Here is a 17,290-nt window from a genome sequence, read left to right on the forward strand (position 1 = left end):
AATGAAACCCCATCTCTACTAAAAATACAAAACTTAGCAGGGCATGGTGGCAGTCACCTGTAATCCCAGCTACTCGGGAGGCTGAGGCAGAAGAAATACTTGAACCCGGGAGGCGGAGGTCGCAGTGAGCCGAGATCGCACCACTGCACTTCAGCCTGGGTGACAGAGCTAGACGCCACCTCAAAAAAAAAAAAAAAATTAGCCAGGCACGGTGGCACATGCCAGTAGTCCCAGTTATTTGGGAGGCCAAGGCACAAGAATCACTTGAACCTAGGAGGTGGAGGTTGCAGTGGATGGAGCTCATGTCACTGCACTCCAGCCTGGGCGACAGAGGGAGACTTCGTATCAAAAAAAAAAAAGAAAAAAGAATGGACTACTTTCAATGCCAGGAAACACACTAAATCAGTAAGTAGAACCCTGGCAAATTGATCAAGGTGGAGTCTTTGATGTCACTGATTAAAGGGCCTGGTCAACTGGGTATGTTAAAACAGCACCGTCCCTTTCCTGTCCTCGGGCCAAGAGTCTGATTTTCCTTTTGCACTCTGCCTTTCCTCACTGCTGTCATTGCAGACTGTCAATCAAAAGAATTCCTATTCTCCCACTGCTTCCAAGTGAAGATCGGACTTAAACAACTAGATTGTCATACGTGAATCGCCTGAGTGACCCAATGACAGAAAAGAATTTTGAAGCAACCCCTTTGCCAGTGGCCTCTGACGAGGCTGTCCTTCACCCTGCAGCAGGGACACTCTGTGGTCACTCCCAGGCCGTACTGTTCAGCTCTTCCCTTTGATTTTTTAACTATCCCCACCCTTCCCAAAGCTCCTTTTTTGCTAACATTAGTTCGAGCCTATTTCTGCTGCTGCACCCAGAGAACCCTAACCGATTATGGGGGAACCAGCAAATTTCAGGTATGTGTCATGCAGACCAAGTCTCGAAATGTTATGTCTTTAAAATTAGTAGCAATGACCTAAAAGGCTATTAGTATATCATTGTCCAATGGCAGACTATTTTATCCTAGAAAATGAGATCTGACATGATGTTCCTTCCAGAACATTAAAGATAAGAGGTTTCTCACATTTAAAACCAGGAGCCGAGGCAACTTGAAACATATTTGTACTTAGACATTTCAGGGCCCCAAATTTAAAATAAAATACCATTCTAAGAAATTCTGACTACAGTTGTCTACTTTGAGTCCTGGAAGCGTTTTTTTTTCTCTCTCTCTCTTCAATAAAATACACGTTTATTTTAAGAAATTTGGAAGTTAAAGAAAAGCATAAGCAGCAAAAATCAAATCACTCATAATCCTGCCCAGAGATAACATTTTATGCTTAATCTTCTAGTCTTTCCTGATTTCCTTCCAGACTTTTCTATGCATTTTTAAAAATACTGTACAATCTTAACCCTGTATGCACTCATATATCCTGTTTCCTTATCGTAAACATATCTCTCAGCCCTTAGACATTTTCTGAATGTCATAAAAACACTAATAGTTACAATTGTGTAAATGTACCAGAATTTAATCATTCCATTAATATTAGGTATTTAATTTTTTATGCTTCTTTCCCTACTGCAGAGTCATTAAAGTACAGTGATGAAAAATATCAATGTCAGAGCCAGCATTTCTGGAGGCAAATCTCAAACCACTTCCCTCACCAACCATGCAACCAACAGCAACAAGGCACTCACCTGCTCTGAGACTTGTGTCGAAAATGGGGGAGACACCAGAACCTACTCTTAAGAGGGATTCCTAAGAGTACCTATTCTTAGGGGAACCTACTCTTAAGAGGGAGGATAAAACAGGAAGGCCTGTGCCATACTGTACAGGTGTCCATCAGAGGACACCCTTAAACGGCATCTATGAACACCAAGCCAGTGTGCACACACATCTGCAAAGGCAACAGTGTGCACGAGATTCCCAGTGCTAAAAGCTCTGTCCACTTTTCACATTCCGTTCTTAAGATTGTATGTTTTCAGGTCCTTGTTTGGTTAACGTGTTACACAGGAGTCTGCAGGGGCTTTTGCAGATAAACTGCTGTCTCTCAGCACTGAGCTGCAAAGAACTTTCTCTTACCTTTTCTGCTGAAATTGCAATAAAAAACAAAGTGAAAGAATCTTCTATTGGCAGAAATTTCACTTGATGCTCCTGGTGGTTAAGGGTATATACAAGACACTCAATTATCTTAAATGAATGTGACATTTTTATTTTTATTCAAGTCTTGAGCAGTTAATTAGCATTTCTAAAACCACCTAAACTGAAGTAACTTTGAGGGACTCTGAGGCAGCAGAAATAACAAGATTAGGGAGAGAGAAGCAGGAAAGACATTTGCCTACGACTGACCTACTTAGGCCCTGGGTTCAAATCTGGCTCTGCCGCTTTTAGCCTCTATTTTCCCATCTGTGAAATGGAGCTGTAAATAGTCCCATTCACAGAGATGTTGCAAGGAGTGAATTAAAATAATGCTTATAAACTGCATAACCTAGTTCCTGTGGCTTCTGTGGCTTCATTTCTTTTGGCCGGTATCAGGATTGCCTTCTACTTTGAGAGTAGAAGTGGCAGGTGTCACTTCCAGAAGAAATATTCACAGCCAGGATATAACTTATCACATCCTCATTTATGGCCTCCGCCATCACTGCCCCATGTGTGGAACGGAGCCCACAGCAGCCTGGATCTGAGAACAGCTGCCTCTAACCCTCCACTGGCCAATGCTGTAAGCAGCTGAGATTTGGGCGCTTTTGTTACAGCAGCTTAAGCTAGACTTAAACTGAGTGATACAATAACTGTCAGTCACAGCGGGGATTCAATGAGTGAACCATTACAATTACTGATACCTCAAGGTACTGCCTTCAGGCATGCTCTTGGCTAAATACAGAAAAACTGGGTTTGATTTGGGAAAAGACGACAAATGGGTATCAATTTCAAGTTGTAATTTTCAGGTAATGAAGAATACAAATGTAAAAAATAAATGTTTCATGTCAAAGACACTTTCAGCACAGCAAGGAATACTGGTAATAACTGTCATTTATTGAGTGCTTATTACAACCAGGGGTTATTCTAAGGATGTTATATTTATTATCTTACTTAACCTTGACAAGAACCCCATAAAGTAGGTGCCATTCCAGTATGGTGGGATAATTTCTGTTCTCTTCATTATTCCTCTCCCTGTTGTAGAAAGGGCTCAAAATAAAAAATTAATTTTCTCGGGCTGGGCACGGTGGCTCACACCTGTAATCCCAGCACTTTGGGAAGCTGAGGTGGGTGGATCTCCTGAGGTCAGGAAGACCAGCCTGGCCAATATGGTGAAACCCTGTCTCTACTAAAAATACAAAAATTAGCCTGATATGGTGGCAGGTGCCTGTAATCTCAGCTACTCAGGAGGCTGAGGCAGAAGAATTGCTTGAACCCGGGAGGCGGAGTTTGCAGTGAGCATATCTGAACGTCGGAGGGTAGGGCAGGGCAGAGAGGACTGCAGATTCAAAAGACAGTCATGCACAGTGGAAGTAGAGAGAAAGAAGACTGCTGGAGATTCAACAGGGGTGGAGGCTTCCTGTCTCCAGTCATATCCAGGGTACTAGCGAGGGCCCATGAAAAGTGAACATAAGTGACGTTTGTGATTTCCAGACCCAGGCATCTAAGAGCCAGTATACCACTTCTATATTCTCTTTTACCTTTAGCACTGACTGAAAACCACATACTGAGATTTTGAGGTGGAGGGGAAGATGGATAGACTAGATTCCAGAATCACACATGGAGGAGGAGAGCTGTCCATGGGAGTCCTCCTGACTTACATCACATTCACATGAGCTTAAAGGAAGCTTTTGCCATGTTAAGACCCTGAAATTCCAGAGCTCATGCATTATCATAGCAGAGCCTAACCTATCCTAATACCACATGGAAGACTGAAGACCAGGAAAAGAACAAAGTAAACCCAGGGAAATCAGGAGGAAAGAATCCGAAAAAAGCAGAATTTACTAGAAAACATATATGCTGATCAAAAGCTAATGAGAAAGAAATCTAAATGAGAATAGCCTAAACCTAAGAGCTGACTGGGGTAGGGAGAGAACTTCCTCAGGGGCAAAACTTATCAAAGGGAAAAAGAGAATTGTAAATTAGGAACGACAATGGAAATACAACGATATACTCAAAAAGATTCTATTAAATTTTAAAATCATAATATAATGAATGTTTTTCTATCAAATATGTTATTCAAACTGACTCAAGAAAAGACAGACAACATGTACAGTCCAATAACCATTCAAGAAATCTGGAAAACTGTCAAAGAACGACATCTAGAAAATACCCTTGGAAAGTTGTTTTTATCTTCAAAGAACAAGTACTTCTCCATCTTACCATTCTATAGGAACAAAAAGAACACTGAACGACTCGTTTTACACAATTAACAAAACATGACAGATATGGGCGGAAAAAAAATCAAATGCTTTTGTTTATGAATGCTGAATGCCAACATCCTAAATAATAAATTAAATCAAGCAGTATAGAAAAACATGAACGCACCACAGTCAAGATTAATTGCAGGAAAGCAAGGAGAGCTCAATATCAGAAAATCTATTGAGGTTCAAGCACCCAAAACACAAGCTCCTCATGGGTACTGACTCTATCATTGATGTATCAATGATGCCTGGAACATAAGAGTGCCCAGTAAACACATATGGAATAAATTATTGAGTGATATTAAAATCCAAGAAAAAAACACATTGTGATTATCTGCAAAGGCCATGATAAATCAAATTTAAGTTCGATGTAAAAAAAAAAAAACTCAAAGTAAAATAATAAAATTATGCAATATGTAACATAATTAAAAAACAAAACATCTCAAACCAATCATTGTATATTTTAATTGAGGTTAATGAGACATGAATGCCCACATATTGCCACACTATTTTAACACTGTTCTATAAGTCCTAGGCAATGCAATTAGATGAGAAAATAAGATGAGTATAAACACTACAGAGTAAAATATAAAATTATTATTTGCAGAAGATATGATTGTCTACTTGGAAAATCCCACAGACTTAATGTTTTTAAAAAAAGTATTTAAAAGTAATGAATTCATGAAGGCAGCTGTTAAGATAATTACATAAAAATCAACAACATTGCTATATTCCAGCAATAAAGAGGAAGAAAAAATATATAATTTAAGAAAAGATTCAAATCACTGCAGCTACAGTAACAACACTGACAAATTACCTATAAGTAAAAGCAAAATTGTATAGGAGCGAAACGGACAAAAACTACTTTATAGGATTATAAATAGATTGGAATAAACATGCCCTATTCCCAGATGAGAAGAATTCTCATTATACTCAATATTGTAAAAATGTCCACTTTTCTCCATCTTAATATATACTTTTAAAAAGTAATACTGACAGACAATAAACAAATGAGCACAGTCAAGAAAACTGATCAACTTTCTTTCATAATGGAGCAATTTGGAGGTTAACTGTGGTTAAGACACAGCAAGATCCTTAGGCAAAGGCTGTTTAGCTCTAAAGACCCAGGAGCGGCCCGGGTTGAAGCTGAGCTGAGGAGTTCAGCCTGACTCCACTCCCACTCAATAGATGGGGTCTCATGATAAGGATTAACCCACCACTGCTTATCTGGGTAGCTGAGTCTGTCTTAAATTCCTGCCAGAACCAACAGACAAGAAAACAAACTAGAAATCCTAGAAAAAGATAAAAGTAGATGAAATGTTTTAGTACATAATGATGATGATATTTCAATACGGTGGGTATGAATTACACTATTCAATAGCAGGGTAATCAATTTTAAAAAGCCTAAGTATTATACCTAAGCCATGTCGTACATCAAAATCAATGACTGACATATTAGAGATCTGACGGTAAAATGAAATTATTATAAATAGTAATAAAAAGGTATGCATATTTATATAATCTGCGTCTTGGCAAAGTATCCCCACACATAACATTGAAGAACAGACCACAAATAGATAGACTTAAGATCACAAAATGTTAAATTTATATATGGCCAAAAAAAAAAGACATACAACAAAATTTTTTAAAACCTGTAGGGAGTTGTGTGTGACAAAGCATATATAGGCTTAATATATTAAAAATTACCTTAACATCAATAAGAAAACAATTGTGAACATGACTTTAGAAAAATGGGGCAAAGAGAAATGCAGGCAATTTAGAAAAGGCAACTCATGTCAAGAGAACTTTAAAAATGTTCAGCCTCAAGGCCAGGCGCGCTGGCTCACGCCTGTAACCCCAGCACTTTGGGAGGTCGAGGCGGGCAGATCACGAGGTCAGGAGATCGAGATCATCCTGGCTAACACGGGGAAACCCTGTCTCCACTAAAAATAAAAAATAATGATAAAAAAAAAATTAGCCGGGTGTGGTGGCAGGCACCTGTAGTCCCAGCTACTCGGGAGGCTGAGGCAGGACCGGGAGGCAGAGCTTGCAGTGAGCCAAGATCATGCCACTGCACTCCAGCCTGGGTGACAGAGTGAGACTTCATCTCAAAAAAAAAAAAAAAATTCAGCCTCACTAGAAAATAAAAGAGGTGGGGCCAGGTAAGGTGTTGCACACCTGTAATCCCAGCACTTGGGGAGGCTGAGGATGGAGGATCGCTTGAGCACAGGAGTTCAAGGCTGCAGTGAAAGTAGTGTGTGTGTGTGTGTATAATATACACACTCACAGTCTTAAAAATTCACATATTCTTTGACCCAGCAATTACATTTCTAAGACTTCATCCTAAGAAGCTAAATTCATGAGAAATATCTGCTAAGTGAATAGCAAAAGAAAATGAGTTAACTACAGTGGAATATTATATAGCCTTGAAAAATTATGTTGGGGATTAACAGTTATTGACATGGGATCATATCCAAGATGTAATATGAAGGAAAAAAAACAGCTTACAAAACAGTATACAGAGTATGGTCTCTACACTTTTTAAAGAATATATATATATACTTCTCAAAAACTGAAAGACTATATCCAAAATATTAACTATGGTCTCTGGATAATGAGATTATAGGTGATTTTTTTTTCCTTTTGGCCCATCCATAAGTTTACGATTTTTCTACCATAAACAAATACTACTTACATAACCAAAATGAAGGTTAAAAAAAGTAAATTGAATTCTGTGGGAAAATAAACATTTATTCTAAAAATAAGTGCTAAAGTTGGAAAATGAAAGCAAAACATCTGCTTCCTGGACAGAAAAAGGAATTTGAAATTGCTAGACAGCCACAAGCTTCCCAAAGGCGGTGGAGTTCCAGGTGCCAGCTCAACAGGGTGCCCCACGCCCCAAGGAAGAGGCCTGACTCTCCCCCACAACCTCCTGCCTGATCTACAACTACATCCACACAGAGCTGAAGCATAATTGTATTATTTGCTGTCTTTATCAAATAGCATTTGAAATAATCTGCTCTTGATTCCTAATAAAAGGGATACTTACTAATACCCTCTAAAAGGAATGACTATAAATTACCAGTATATTCATTCATATGGCTCCTGATTTGCTTTCTCTAGAGGAAAAAAAAAAATGGTTCTTTTTGCCTATCACTAAAAAAAAAAAATCATTGATAAATTTCTCTGATGGAGACAAAATGGAAAGGAATATGATTAATTGCTATTTAAGAGCATGGCTTCCTCACAATGACTTGCAGGTCTGGGATAACAGAATTCGGCAGGAAATCTAGGCAGCTTCGGGCTGACTGCTGAGAGCAGCTGAGCAGAAGGTGAAACCCAGCAGATCCACACAGTAAGGATCTTAGAAGATAAGAGCAAAGAATATTCTCTCCAGATTTGCTAGCCCAGTAATCAGTGGGTTAGTACACTCTGTTATCTTTCACATATATACAGCACAACAAGCAATAAAGCCTGGGCTTCCATAAAACTCTAATGAAAAGCTTTGCTCTGAGACCCAATGTGCACAGCGCTCCTTGGGGGACAGGTTTGGGTCTGCCCAGCCCTGCTGGGCTAACAGGAAGCCCATGGCAGGGCCTGGGTTGGTCTGGCAGGTCTAACCCATTGTAAGGGAAATAGAAGGGAAGGAACAAAGCAGTCCAAAGCCAAATTTGGAATTGGTTCTGATTTTCCTCTAATGTCCTATTCATTGGGTCATGGCTCTCAGAAGGGCTACTACAAGGCAGGGCAGTGTCTCAGAGAAACCTTCAAGGAAAAGATCCTCACTGACTTTAGCAGCTTGGGCCCAAACAAAAATGTCTGCAGCACCAGTGCTCCTAGAGGCTGCTGCGGCCTCAGCATCCAGCTCCCAGGCTCCCCACCACTGGCTAATGCCTGGGCCTCTGCAGCTGAATTCCAAGAGCTGCACAGCAGCAAGGATACTTGCAAAGCTGTGCATCAGAAACCAAGCCTGCTTTGCAATGTACGCAAAGCAGTCAAGGCACAGAACACAGGGCTCCAGGGACAAAACTTTGTCTTCACTCCCCAACTCATAGCCTCTAAATCCACACATTTCAACCCGACCCAACCAGCCTTCTCCTTCACGCACACGCACCGCTCCTCACCTACTCCCAGACACTTTGAACATCATCCATTTTAAACAAGAGCATAAGCCTCATTTGGGCCATCACTGGGCAGTAGCTGCTGAAATCGTTTCTAAGAATCCTCTTCTACTTAGGAGGCCAACATTATTTTTGGAAGACTGAATGGGTGTTCAGTGACAACGAACCACCTCAACCATTTGTTGGGCACTTCAGTGGACCAGGCTCCCTCCAACCTCGTGACAGCCCTCTGAGGATGGGACCGCTGTGAACCGCCTGTGCAGACTGGAAAAAAAAAGTCCTCCCCACCAAATCAAGGTGCCATTACTTCTTCCATTTTCTTTCTCTTAGTACGTCTCTTGGGTGCTAAATTTTAGCTCAGGGCTTTGCTCCACCCAACACCAACCAAATGTCACTTCCAAGAAAAATACTCTATGCCTTTTGGTATGCTTCTCACTCCAGCAACCACTAGACTCTCTCGAAGGTAAAAAGAAAAATGCTGCCATCAATCAGGCACCAAATTCTCCCTTAAATCTTGTTCTATCCTTCCAATGCCCAGCAGTGCAGCTGTTCCTTTCTCCTCTGACCACCATCACAACGTTTAAGAAACATGGTATCAGAAGCTTTCCCCATCTTTGAACTACTTCAAAAGACTCCCTTATCTATAGCTCATGGATCTTATTGTTCACTTATTCATTCCATTGCCAAAGAATGACAGAGGACCTTCCACACAGGGCAGTATTAGGGCAGTTGTTCCTGCCTCCAAAGAGTTTAAAGTCTAGTGGGAAAAGTAAATGACAAAATATAAAAATTGTAATACAAGTGAGCCATTATAACCATAGCATGCTTTTAGAATACAGGTTCCTTTTTTTTTTTTTTTTTTTTTTTGGAGATGGAGTCTCACTCTGTCGCCCAGGATGGAGCATAGTGGCGCAACCTCCACCTCCCGGGTTCAAGCGATTCTCCCGCCTCAGCCTCCCCAATAGCTGGGATTACAGGCACCTGCCACCATGCCCAGCTAATTTTTGTATTTTTACTAGAGACAGGGTTTTGCCATGTTGGCCAGGCTGGTCTCGAACTCCTGACCTCAGGTGATCCACACTCCTTGGCCTCCCAAAGTGCCGGGATTAACAGGTGTGCGCCACGGTGCCCAGCCTAGAATGCAGGTTCCAAGCAAACAGGAATTTTGTTTGCCCTGTACTGCAATATTCCCTGAACCAGAGCAGTGTCTGGCACACAGTAGGTATCTAATAAATGTACATATGCCATAGTGCATATAATTCAATAACACTCAGAATATTTGCCCAGATATACTTGTAGCTACTATTTATTAAGCATTTTCTAGTGCTGAGCACTGCTAGGTACTTTTCACAGTACCTCTTTTTTTTTTTTTTTTTTGAGACGGGGTCTCGCTCTGTCGCCCAGGCTGGAGTGCAGTGGCCAGATCTCTGCTCACTGCAAGCTCTGCCTCCCAGGTTCACGCCATTCTCCTGCCTCAGCCTCCCGAGTAGCTGGGACTACAGGCGCCCGCCACCACGCCCGGCTAATTTTTTTATTTTTAGTAGAGACGGGGTTTCACCGTGTTATTCAGGATGGTCTCGATCTCCTGACCTCATGATCCGCCTGCCTCGGCCTCCCAAAGTGCTGGGATTACAGGCGTGAGCCACCGCACCCGGCCGTTTTTCACAGTACCTCATGTTATCACTGCAGTTTCCACATTACCACAGTACAATCCTTATTACTCCCATTTTGCAAGTTAGAAAATTAATCTGCAAAGAATTAAGCTTAGGATTCCATAGTCAGCAACAAACTAAACCTGTCCCAGTGGAAAGCCTGTGCTCCTAACCATGAGGCACACAGTGGCCAGGGAGTGCCTCCCAAAGGACGAACTGAAGTGAAGGGACAGAAAGGGGAAAGTTCAAAGGAGAAGGAACATGTGCAGACTAAGGAAACACACCAAGGAGGGGCTGAAATTTTTCTCAGTTAAATACAATGGGTTTTATCAAATCTTTTCATAGTTGCTGACGCCCTCAATACGCCTTGGATGTAAGCACTTCAAGAGAAAGTACTAGTAACCCAACACAGTATGTTTAAGTAGGGTAACTCCTACATTGTTAAAATGACTTGAAGTTTTATATTCAGAACTCCAGAAGCAACTTAGGGAAGGCGAGCCGTGAGGAAGGACTTTCAGTCTCTTAGTCCTCCCTCAGAAAGAGGAAAACTTTAGAAACATACAAGGATAAAAATCAAGTGCTTTATAACCGCACACCTAAAGTCCAAATTCCAATCCTATGTGCTTCTGATTTAAGAAATTAACAAGCAATTGCAGGCTGTTTTACTCCAATACTCACAGGATCATAATCCAAAACATTCTCAATCATCGAAAAAATGCTGTGTCTCTTGCTGACCCTCATGGACCCCGGAGTAAGCCGTTTTAATCTAGGCAATAAACATCGATTGAGAGTCAGTAGCCTAAACGGCACTGCACTGTCTACACAGGCATACGACAGCAATCAATATATTCGGCTGGAAGCAGGCAGACAAGAAAATAAAAAATAAAAGCGTTTTAATCAGTGATGAGTGCTGTCCAGAAATGAAAAAATGATGAGCTGGAGGTAAATAGGGGAGGAAGGGCCTCTTGAAGGTCTTGGAACCAAGACTGAAATGATGAGAAAAAGCTACTTGGAAGGAGCACATTCTCAGCCAAGTAAAAAAAAAAAAAAAAAAAAAGGAAAACATTAAAAACAAAACCCTTGTCAAGGTGGATATGAGCTCAGTGTGTTTGGGGCAAGAAAGGCCACATGGCTAGAGCTCCATGAATGTGGAAAGAGTGGATGAGATGAGAATGGGGAGAAAAAGAGTTAAGAAAAACAGCCAACCAAGGATGGTCCTGTAGGACCCTGGCAAGATGTGAGATGCTAAGCGCAATAAGGTGTCGCTGGAAGCTTTCAGCAGCAAGGTCACACGAGCTGGTTTTTGCTTTAAAAGGTTTGCTCTGGATTTCATCAAAAGTGATACAGGCTGGCCCTCACCTGGCCCAGTGCACAACACCATGGCTACCAACGGAGAAAGGCAAAATTCATCCATATGCCAACATCCACCAGAGTCCCAACAAAGAAGAGGAAAGAACCTCTTGGTGACCAGCTGCTTGGACTTCCAAGAACGCACTCTCAATACCTAAGACCACTTTTTCTGAAATCCAACCTCCCCTCACCATTTTGCATTCCCCCCACGGATGAGGCTGAAAAATAAGATATGATGCCATGGCACAAAAATTTCCCCCATTTCAAAACAGGTCCTGAAAAAATAGAATTGTGTTTCAGGAAGGCCAGGGAGGAGGCATAAACACGTTCTGAACATTTAGATTCTAGCACTGCACTGAAACCCCAAGACCCAGAGAAAGCAGCAACCCAAGTCTGGTGTCAGGGGCCTCCTGGTCACTTGGCTGGTCTAAGGTGATGGTCAATGCCCGCCTGCAGGGTGATGAAGAAGCCAAGACATTAAAGACGGGTCGGCTTGACTGTCATCTGCTAAACAACGAATACCAGGAAACACTATCTCGGCATCCAACACATCAAAAGGCAGTCCACGTGAGGCTACATCTGTGGCAATACCATGCCAGAAATCTGGGCTAATCTGACTCTGCTATTCATAAATTCCCCCTCATGTTAAAGCACATATGTTTGGGAAGGAAAAATGAATCCAAGTCAATTTTAGACATTGTTACTTGGAAACCATCTGGAGTCCCTGGAAGCATAAGAAGCCACCGCATCCCCTGCCCTCAAATGCCCACTGTAACTAGGGCAGTATGCTTAGATGGGAGTTCAGATGTCCCCTATTCCCCAGGGCTGTCCCCACCCCCATCCTACCAGGTGCCAGTTCAGGCTCCACTTCCCACCCAAGAAAGGTATTTGGTTTCTCGGTAAACCTAGTGGAGAGCCCTCGATGCGTTGAGTTTGCATTTGAACTGCACCCAAGGCTGGATTCTTTGCTTTCTGATTGCTTTAGAAATGCACACCTGAATTCCTTTGCCACAGCAGCAGCGGAAATCCCTCCCCAGGAGTACGGGTTCCAGGAAAAATCCCTCTACCTAACGATCCTGTGTTCAGAGAATGTCTAATCTTGGGAGAGACCCACCAGGATTTTTATGTAACCTTAAAAGATGTTGGCACCCTGCAGAGCCGCTCCTGGAGTCCAGATGTAGCCCATTTTCATCGTGATGGCAGCAGGCAGGGTCTTGCAGCTTCCCCGGGCCTGACTCTTCTGACTGTGGGGCCTCTGTCCCCCCCACCCTACCTAGCTGAGATTCTCATCTTCCCGAGGACTTGGGCCTCGTTTTTGTAGCCTCCCTCCCTCCACTGAAATCAGTCTTAACACCAAGCAGGCAGCAACGCCATTTCACCAGCACCTTCCTTCCTCTCCCACCCCTCACTCTTTCCCCCAACCAAACGCCTTAAGAAACCCGGCCAGGAAAGTGATCCAGAATCTCGTACAGTCATAGTCCCTGAAAATAAACACGGCGGGAGGGGCAGGCCGACCAGGCCCAGCACTTTCCCTGGACCCGGGAGCAGCCCTGAACTCGGCGCAGGGGAGGGGAGGAAAGAGATCTCCGGAGACCGAATGCGGTTCGGCTGCCTCCAGCACAATCTGAGCAAACACCTGTTTCCAGGAAGATACGCGGCCAGAGGGAGAAGGGAGTCCCGGGGAAAGGCAGGGAGGACGAAGCGAAGGGGCAGCCGGGGACGCAGGTAAAGGATGCGTCACACTTTGCGCTTGGCAACCAGAGCCGGGAGCAGAAGGCGGCGCGTGTGAAGGGCTCCGGGGTCTGGGAAGTTCAGGGAGGAGGGGTCGCGCCTGCGAGCAGCGCCTGGAGGGAGCTGCTGCAGGGGAAGGGACGGAAGGAAGGAGGACAGGAGGACGGGCGGGATCCATCACCTGCGCGCCCCGGCGGATGCAGCCTCGCGGGCGCGCACCGGCCCCGGTGCCCGCGGGTGACCTACCTGCCCACCGTCTGGTTGGCCAGCTGGCGCATGCGATTGAACTGCTTCTTCATCGTGGCCCCGCTGCCGCGCTAGCCCAGGAGCTGGGGAAGGACGGAGCAGCCCGGAGCCCGCCGCAGGGTTACATGGCTCCCGCGCGGAGCCTCCCGGGCGACGGCGGCGGCACTGCGGAGCCTCCGGGAGCCGTCTGGCCCGCGCGCAGCTCCCTCCCGAGGGCACCGCCGCCTACTCCTCCTCCCGCCGCGCCGCCTCCTGCCGCATCCCCCTCACGCGCGCCGTGCAATGCCCGGGGCAGAGCAATGCCCGGGGCCGCCCTCGGCACCGGCCCGCTCCGCCCGGGCTGCCTGCCCCCAGTCCCAGTCCGGCGCGGGGACCCGGGAGTCTCCGCAGGCTGGCTGGCCGGCTGGCCGGGCTGTCCCCGTGCGCCTGTGCAGAGAACGCCGTGCATGCCGGGACTTGTAGTTTCGCGCCCCGTGCCCACCTTTCCTCTGTCCAAAGTTTGCAAGGACAGTGGAGTGCGGAGGTGGAAGAAGGCAGCGTCCACAGCAGCTTTGCACTTTAGCGTTCAAGTAAGGGAAACGTTTTCCTGTTTTAAAAATGGCAAAGTGGGACCAAGAATACAACAGCAAATAAAGAAAGTGAGCATCTGTCTCTCATTGTATTTTTAGTGAATGTGCGGCATCAGTGTTCTCAATTCACAGAAGGGAGATTTTTGCTAGCAGATACGCGGCTGATAAAACGGTCTAAGGTCACCTGATTAATCATGAGGTTCAGGGTTACGCTTGGAACACAGGGGCTGACAGCAGATTTTGAACTCGGCATAGCTTGCATCCCAGAAGTCTGATTCTTAATTTTTACCAAACCAAACCCAATAGGTAACCAGAAGCCAATATAGATAGTTGTGCTTACTGGCCCAACCTGTCTGAGACAGCTTTTTTGTATGGCTTAGATGCCAATCTCGTATCTAGTCCCATTTCCCTTCCACCAGCAGGAAACCAAGGGGCATGAGCTGTAGCACCCCACGAGTGTCCTGCACCACAGCATCCCATGGACGTCAGCTGGTTCCTTGAAAGGAGTTGTGGCTTCTTCGGTCTCTATCCTTAGAAAAAGATAGGTGAGCCGGGCGCGGTGGCTCACGCTTGTAATCCCAGCAGTTTGGGAGGCCAAGGCGGGTGGATCATGAGGTCAGGAGTTCGAGACGAGCCTGGCCAACACACTGAAACCCCGTCTCTGCTAAAAATACAAAAATTAGCTGGGCGTGGTGGCGGGCGCCCCTAATCCTAGCTACTCGGGAGGCTGAGGCAGGAGAATCGCTTGAACCCGGGAGGCAGAGGTTGCAGTGAGCCGAGATTGTGCCACTACACTCCAACCTGAGCGACAGAGCTAGATTCTGTCTCAAAAAAAAAAAAGAAAAAAGAAAAAGATAGGTGATTGCAGTTAGGTTTTATCATTATATATCAAGGTTTTATCATTATATATCAAGTAAGAGCAGTATTGTTGGGTGCTAGGCGCTTTGGATTAAACAGATAGGAGTTCCTGCGTCAGAATTCCACATATCTGTTATATAACCTTAGGAAAATTGCCTAACCTCTCCAAACCTCTGTTTCCTCATCCCTAAATAGAGAAATATGCTTCCTGAACTCCGGTAAGAGAACCATTTGTTAAATTACCAATAATTAAATTACATATAAATTTTCATGTAGTACATTGCCATATTCATTTACTACAAAATGATTATACTTAGCATAATAGGGAAAAATCCTATTTGTACCACAGAATTACTGATCTTATAAAGGAAGGATCTTCTTTGAAATGGGATATTTTGCATATGTTGATTATAATTGCAAGATGTCCTAAATATGGCTCTAAGTATCTTGCTGGCCAGCTAAACAAAAAAATGGTTTGAGGCATGTCTTGGCTGAATGAACATGAAATATTTAATTAATTGTGAATTTAGCCTCTGCTTATTAGGTCAGACAGCTCTAGCCCGTGAATAAACGAAGGCATTATTTGCTTTTTTTTTTTTTTTTTTAAGACGGAGTCTCGCTCTGTCGCCCAGGCTGGAGTGCAGTGGCCGAATCTTTGCTCACTGCAAGCTGCGCCTCCTGGGTTCACATCATTCTCCTGCCTCAGCCTCCCGAGTAGCTGGGACTACAGGCGCCCGCCACCTCGCCCGGCTAGTTTCTTGTATTTTGTAGTAGAGACGGGGTTTCACCGTGTTAGCCAGGATGGTCTCGATCTCCTGACCTCATGATCCGCCCGTCTCGGCCTCCCAAAGTGCTGGGATTACAGGCTTGAGCCACCGCGCCTGGCCATTATTTGCTTTTAAGCAACTATGTTGTACCTATAATGTCTACATGATGTCTATATTAAGTGAAATTACTTCCATTTTGAGATTTTTTCAAAAAGCAAAGTACAACATGCTTTTTATGTGTATAAATAATAGTAAGACATTAAGGTCATTGTATGACTTTTAGCAACACTATCTCTGGTAACTTCTAGAACTGCACTGTTGAATATAGTAACCCCTCACCACAAGCGGTTGTTGAAATTTAAACTAATTAAAATTCAAAATTTAGTTCCTCACTTTTGCACTGTTGGTGGGAGTGTAAATTAGTTTAACCATTGTGGAAGACAGTGTGGCGATTCCTCAAGGATCTAGAACTAGAAATACCATTTGACCCAGCAATCCCATTACTGGATACATACCCAAAGGATTATAAATCATTCTACTATAAAGACACATGTACATGTATGTTTATTGCGGCACTGTTCACAATAGCAAAGACTTGGAACCAACCCAAGTGCCCATCAATGATAGACTGGATAAAGAAAATGTGGCACATATACACCATGGAATACTATGCAGCCATAAAAAAGGGTGGGTTCATGTCCTTTGCAGGGACATGGACGAAGCTATAAACCATCATTCTCAGCAAACTAACACAGGAACAGAAAACCAAACACTGCACGTTCTCACTCATAAGTGGGAGTTGAACAAAGAGAATACGTGGACACAGGGAGGGGAACATCACACACTGGGGCCTGTCGGGGGTTGGGGAACCAGGGGAGGGAGAGCATTAGGAGAAATACCTAATGTAGATGACGTTGATAGGTGCAGCAAACCACCATGGCACCTGTATACCTATGTAACAAACCTGCACGTTCTGCACATGTACCCCAGAACTTAAAGTATAATAAAAAAATAAATAAATAAAAAATAAAAACAGAATTTAGTTCCTCAGTCACCCAAGTCACATTCGAAGGGCTTAAGAGCCACATGTGGCTAAAGGCTACTGTATTGGACAGCACAGATAAAGAACATTCCTATCCTCTCAGAAAGTTCTACTGGTCAGCACTAATCCTCAAGAACTCTGGTAGACAACTCCAATATCATGCCAGCCCCTGCCTTCAATCCCGAGATTTTTCCATTCCAAAGGGAAATCCCCTTGGCTGCCTCCCCTGACAGAGTGTGGTCCAATAATATTTTATTAACTGCTGGCTTCTTCACATATTTTCTGTCTTCCTTTGAATGCTCCCTCCACTCAGGAAGCAGCTAGTGCATGTTCTGCTTTCTACCCCAGGGAAGGGATAATAGTGCAGAAACAAGAGCTTCAGAAACACATGTGACAGAATAGAGTTCTTCAGGACAGAGTTTTGAGTTTCCAGAATATAGGCTTTGGAGCTTTAATAGTCTATGTCAGAAATAGTAGATTATAAAGAATATATCATCCTGCTTAGTCTAAATAAAGAACCCACAGGCTGTAAGATATGGAAAATGGTGATGGGGACTGCAAAGCG

The 17,290-nt window shown here is 43.9% G+C and overlaps 1 protein-coding gene across 5 annotated transcripts in view; it reads right to left on the reverse strand.

The window, feature by feature from the left end:
* Window positions 1–13,886, reverse strand: part of ARHGAP44 (Rho GTPase activating protein 44) — a 205,887-nt gene extending 192,001 nt beyond the window's left edge. For all 5 annotated transcript variants that reach the window (XM_033184512.1, XM_033184511.1, XM_033184508.1 and 2 more), the window contains exon 1: window positions 13,490–13,886. Coding sequence is in view for 4 of the 5 variants with exons in the window: in XM_033184511.1 (XP_033040402.1) it covers window positions 13,490–13,542 (53 nt within the window). In the remaining variant the exon portion in view is untranslated. The remainder of the gene's footprint in view (window positions 1–13,489) is intronic.
* Window positions 13,887–17,290: the final 3,404 nt, after the last annotated feature.

The sequence above is a fragment of the Trachypithecus francoisi genome, unplaced genomic scaffold (assembly GCF_009764315.1).
Source record: "Trachypithecus francoisi isolate TF-2019V2 unplaced genomic scaffold, Tfra_2.0 Lachesis_group20, whole genome shotgun sequence".
Lineage (NCBI taxonomy): Eukaryota > Metazoa > Chordata > Mammalia > Primates > Cercopithecidae > Trachypithecus > Trachypithecus francoisi.